The sequence below is a fragment of the Myotis brandtii genome, unplaced genomic scaffold (assembly GCF_000412655.1).
Source record: "Myotis brandtii unplaced genomic scaffold, ASM41265v1 scaffold277, whole genome shotgun sequence".
In the NCBI taxonomy this organism is placed as follows: Eukaryota; Metazoa; Chordata; class Mammalia; order Chiroptera; family Vespertilionidae; genus Myotis; species Myotis brandtii.
The window spans coordinates 1,766,856-1,772,685 of NW_005360548.1; the positions used below are offsets into that span (position 1 = coordinate 1,766,856).

Genomic DNA, 5,830 nt, shown 5'->3' on the forward strand with positions numbered 1-5,830 from the left:
TTACAGAGTGAAAAAGGTAAGTTGCTGAACAATACACATGGTGTGACACTACATGCGTTTAGAAAGACTCACACATGCAAAAGCAACTCAATGGAGAAGAGTAGCCTTTACAACAAATGGTGCTAGAGCAGTTGGACAGCTATAGTCCAAAAAATGAACCTGGACTCAAGCCCCAAACCTAAACTAAAAATGACCTCCAAATGAATCATGAACTTAAATGTAAAATATAAAGCTATAATACTTTTATTAAAATCGTAAGAACATTTTCAGGATCTAGGGTTAGGAAAAGGGTTTTCAGACTTGATGCCAAGGGTTCAATCCATTAAACTGAACTCGAACCAAAACTTTGGCTCTGTGTAAGAGGATGGAAAGATGGGCTACAGACTGTGAGAAAATATTTGCAAACCACCTACCTGACAAACGACTGGTATCTAGAATAAATTAAAAACTCAGCAGTAAAAAATTAAACAATCCAATTAGAAGATGGACAAAAGACATGAAGACACATTTTACCAAAGAGGTTGCACAGATGGGAAATAGCATGTGAAAAGGTGCTCAATACCATTAGCCATTAGAGGAATGCAAATTAAATCCACAATGAGTTATCATTACACACCTAGCAATATGGCTAAAATAAAAAATAGTGACATCATCCAATGTTGGTGAGGATGCAGAGAAACTGGATCATTCATACACTATTGAGTGAATATCCCTGGATATTCATTTAGGTTGTTGTGTATATCAATTGTTCATTCCTGTTTCATGGTATAGAAGCACCAGATTTGTTTAGCCATTCCCTTTCTGAAGGACATTTCTAGATTTTGGACAATTACTAGTAATGCCACTATAAACACTGCATTTAGATTATTAGGTAATCATAAATTTTTATTTCTCTGCTATAAATGTTCAGGACTGCAACTGTTGGGTTGACTAGCAGTTGCCTATTTAGTTTTATAAGAAACAGCCAAGCTGGTTTTCAAATTGGCTGTACCCTTTTCACATTCCTACCAGTAACGCAGGAGTGATCCAGTTCCTAGAGCGTGTTTGAGTTGTACTCATAATAAGAAAGTTCTCCAGAGCTTTTGTTGTTGTTAAATTCTTTAAAAAATATCTTTATTGTTGAAAGTATTACATATCCCGCCCCTGCCCCCAGCTCCTTTGACACCTTCTAGCCTGCCCTCCTCCCTTGCCCCCAAACTTCACTACCCTAATGTCTGTGTCCATGGATTATTCATATATGCATACAAGTTCTTTGGTTGATCTCTTCCCACCTCTGCCCACCCATCCCCACCATCCCTCTGAGATTCCATAGTCTGTTTGTTGAAGCAGTTTTTGTAATAGAATAGGCGTCTCTAACAGCAGGTCACAGGAAATCTTTCTATAAGGACAGTATTTGTCTCTTACCAGTTGGGCTGCTATAACAAAACATCACAGGCTGGGTGGCTTGTAAACAGCAGAAGCTTATTTCTCAGTTCTGGAGGCCGGGAAGTCTAAGATCAGGGCTCCAGCATGGTCAGGGGAGGGCACTCTTACAGGAGGCCAAGTTCTCCTCACATGGTAGAAGGTGCTAGGGAGCTCCATGGTTTCCCTTTTAAAAGAGAACTAATCCCATTCTTGAGGGTTCCACCTCCAGAGTTATCACCTCCTAGTAATCCCTCCTACCAATACCATCATCTTTGCCTGTTAAGACATCAACCTATCAATGGGGCAAACACGCAGACCACAGCAGTACAAAAGTCATGAATGACCCAGCTCCTCTTCCAAGGTGCCCTCCTGAATTGCTGTGCTGGAAAAATGGAGAAGTACGTTTGGAGAATAACAGACCTTTCAAGACTTTGCTTACTATTTGATTGTGCTCCCAGACATCCTCCTTTTATTGGTGATTTCAGCCCAATATCAAGTAGTGTTTCTCCCTCCAAATGTCACCTCTTTGGTCCAGGCAACAGATCAAAGACTTATAGCAGCTCTTAAGGCCTACTACCTGAGGAGCTTTGCCCAGGCTATTGCTGCAACTGAGGAAGACACTGATACAACACCTGTGACTGTATCAAGAATTTTGCTTGGACTTGGGGTGATATCACCAAGGAGTGTATGACTGGCATCTGGAAGAAGACACTCAAGAGGTTAGTCCATGACTTCAAAGGATTTGCCAAGGATGATGAGGTTGCAAAAATACACAGGCTGCAATTAAGATGGCAAACAACCTTAACCTGGGTTGGGGGAGGTTGACATTCAGAGTGATATTGAGGTGGTTCTTAGGAACTGATTAATGAGGAGTTGTTGGAACTGAAACAGGAACTCATGGCTGAAGAAGAGAAAAGGGAACTGCAGGAGAAGAAAATGAAGATGAAACCCCAAAATTCACAGTGAAGGTTTTAACAAGCTTTTTCAGAGCTCACAAGCCCCTTAGCAGGTTTAAAAACATGGACCTGAACTCTGAAATGTTTTCATAGAGAGGAATGTTCATGATATATTATCTACTTACAAGCAAATCTATGATGAAAAAAAGAAACAAACCAAGCAAGGCATCATGGACATATTTTTGAAATGACTGACACCTCCTCAAGAAGAGCCTCAGGAAGGTCCTTCAGGAGGTTATTTCAGAAGAAGTCATTGCTATCAGCCCCATGTGTATTATTGACCCAGAAGACCTTCCAGTGGGATGAGGTGTGGAGGTGGTAGAAAGTGACATTGATGAGCCTGACTGTAGACGAGGGGTGGAGAACATCATGTTCGAAGGTGGTAGAAGGCCCACGAAATCATTTGGTCTGGCCCTGCCAAGGCATTAGGAATTAGTTCATTAAATATTAGACCAAATATAGCAGGTAACTTTTAAGTTGATAATTTTGACTGGCCCGAGAATGATGTTATAAATATACAAATGGCTGTTGGCAGGAAAAAGGTTCCCCACCCCTAATGTAGACCTAGGGTAATGTGTGCATTTCTGTCTTAGTTTTTAACAAGAACATTTAAAAAGTAAAGAAAACAAATAAACAGAAAAAACTTACAGAATAAGGATATAAAAAAGAACATATTTTTGTACAGCTGTACAATGTGTGTTTTAAGCTAAGTGTTGTTAAAAAGACTAGAAAAGTTAAAGTTCTTTTTAAAAGTTTATAAACTAAAAGTTACAGTAAACTAAGGTTAATTTATTATTGAAGAAAAATGAATTTAGTGTAGCCTGAGTGTGCAGTGTTTGTGAAGTCTACAGTAGTGGACAGCAATGTCCTAGGCCAGTGGTCGGCAAACTGCGGCTCGAAAGCCACATGGGGCTCTTTGGCCCCTTCAGTGTGGCTCTTCCACAAAATACCACGTGCGGGCGTGCATGTACAGTGCGATTGAAACTTCGTGGCCCATGCGCAGAAGTCGGTATTTTGTGGAAGAGCCACACTCAAGGGGCCAAAGAGCCGCATGTGGCTTGCGAGCCGCAGTTTGCCGACCACTGTCCTAGGCCTTACATTCGCTCACCACTCACTCACTGACTCCCTCAGGGCAACCTCTTGAGTGTCTTCTTCCAGATGCCAGTCATACACTCCTTGGTGATATCACCCCAAGTCCAAGCAAAATTCTTGATACAGTCACAGGTGTTGTATCAGTGTCTTCCTCAGTTGCAGCAATAGCCTGGGCAAAGCTCCTCAGGTAGTAGGCCTTAAGAGCTGCTATAAGTCTTTGATCTGTTGCCTGGACCAAAGAGGTGACATTTGGAGGGAGAAACACTACTTGATATTGGGCTGAATCACCAATAAAAGGAGGATGTCTGGGAGCACAATCAAATAGTAAGCAAAGTCTTGAAAGGTCTGTTATTCTCCAAACGTACTTCTCCATTTCGCCAACACATCAAGACCTTCAAGTTCCATTCATGGTAAGTCCCCTATACAGGTGAACCAATTTTTATCTTTTTATACCATATTTTTACTGTACCTTTCCTAGGTTTAGAAAACATAAAAAACCATTGTGTTTTAATTGCTACAATATTTGGTACAGGAATATGCTATACAGGTTTGTAGCCAAGGAGCAATAGGCTACCATACAGCCTAGGCTGCACCATCTAAGTGTGTGTAGGGACACTCTACGATGCTCGCACATGATGGAATCACCTAACGATGTGTCCCTATGGTAAGAAATTAACTGGTAAAGTAAGAAATAGCCTATCTAATAAAGAGGGAATATGCTAATTGACCCTCACACCGTTGCAAAAGATGGCGGCGCCCACAGCCAACAAGAAGAGAATATGCTAATGGACTGTCCCACCCTCAAAGATGGCAGTGCCCACAGCCACAAGATGGCGGCGCCCAGTCCCCTCAGCCCCTCATCCACCCAGGGCTGGCCTGAGGTGCAGGCAAGTCTCAGATGGCAGCTTTCCAGCTGCCCAGGGCCATCCAAGATGCAGGCAATCCTCAGGTGGGGCTGCCCAGCTGCCCAGGGCCGCCCGAGGCTCAGGTAACCAGGGCCAGCTGAGGCTTGCACTGCTGAAAGTGGCAGCAGCAGAGGTGTGATGGGGCATCACCTTCCCCTGATTGCCGGGTCGCCTCCCACCCTTGAGGGCTCCAGCACTGTGAGAGGGGGCAGGTCGGGCTGAGGGACCCTCCTCCAGTGCACGAATTTTCATGCAGCAGGCCTCTAGTAATTTAATAACAGACTATGGACACCAGAGAGAGTTTGTCAAAAACCTAGATGAGGAAATACCAGCAAGAACAGAAGGGGGATAATCATGCTGATAAAGAAAGATAGAAAACAGAAAGAGACAGGCAGAGATGCGTAATGAAAGAGAGAAACTGGAAACCCCCAGTACCAACTCCAGGCAGATCCTTCTACCGGCACCTCTGCCAGGTGCCTTGGAAGATAAGGAAACCGTGTATTTTTGGTTAATTCCTAGAGTGCAAAAGAAAAACCAATACAGGCCGAGAAGACAAACAAATGTCCAGAGAAAAAGAAACAAGAGTTGCATAAGTCTGGTGAGGGCAGAGCCATTGCTGGCACCCAGGGACAGGCAGGCAAAGTCCTGAGGCCTAAGCCAGCATCCCAGTGGGCCAGCGTCCAGCGCTGATGTTCCGAAAACTTAACCTGAACGGGGAAGCCCAGCGGCTCACCATTCCTCAGTCAGGAGCATAAAAGCGGCCATGGAGGTGCAGACACCGCTGTCAAAGGTGGACAACACCCTGGACAGCTGGCAGGGGACAGAGGAAGGCAAGCCCAGCTCCAGCACGGAGGGCACATTGCAGGTGAGCAGTGAGGGGAGAGAGCCTGAGGGCAGGAGGGGTCCTAGCCAGCCCCCTGACATCCGTCCCCCTGCCAGTCTAACAGGAGGCAGGGGCTGGACCCGGGGCCTTCCCCTCCGACTGCCCGACGTCCCTGTCCTTGTGCAGGAGCAGAGATGAGGCCCAGTGGTGCAGCCGCGGTGTCCGTGGGGCTGTGGGTCTTGGTGACAGTGAACGTGGTGGCGGACCCCGGTGTGACCGAACCCAGGCGCTGCTCCCTCTCTCACTACCGCTGGTTGGACCCCAGGGCGCTGGAGGCGGTCAAGGCGCTGAGGGACCACTACGTGAGTGATGCCCGGACCCCCAGTCCCAGGGGACGCTGGTCCCGCCAGGGTCGGGATCCTGGTCCCTATCCCGAGGGCCCTGGCATCCTAGCGTCACGCAGGCGCATCTCAGATCTCAGGTCTGAATTCTGACCAGCTGCATCCTAAGCACAGAAAGCACCTTCCTGCCACTCACAAAAGGGCGCCCCCAGGCGGACCCGGCTCACGTCGGGGTGCAGCGCTCCGCAAGGGGTGCATTTCATTCCCCTTTCCCGTCCTCCTCCTCGGGGAGGCTCTGTGGCTCCGCGC

At 46.3% G+C, this 5,830-nt stretch overlaps 1 protein-coding gene across 1 annotated transcript in view; it reads left to right on the forward strand.

The window, feature by feature from the left end:
• Positions 1-5,374: 5,374 nt before the first annotated feature.
• Positions 5,375-5,830, forward strand: part of LOC102244039 (interferon lambda-4) — a 2,269-nt gene continuing 1,813 nt past the window's right edge. The window contains exons 1-2 of the mRNA XM_014541702.1: positions 5,375-5,661; positions 5,723-5,748. Of these exons, the coding sequence (XP_014397188.1) occupies positions 5,375-5,661; positions 5,723-5,748 (313 nt within the window). The remainder of the gene's footprint in view (positions 5,662-5,722; positions 5,749-5,830) is intronic.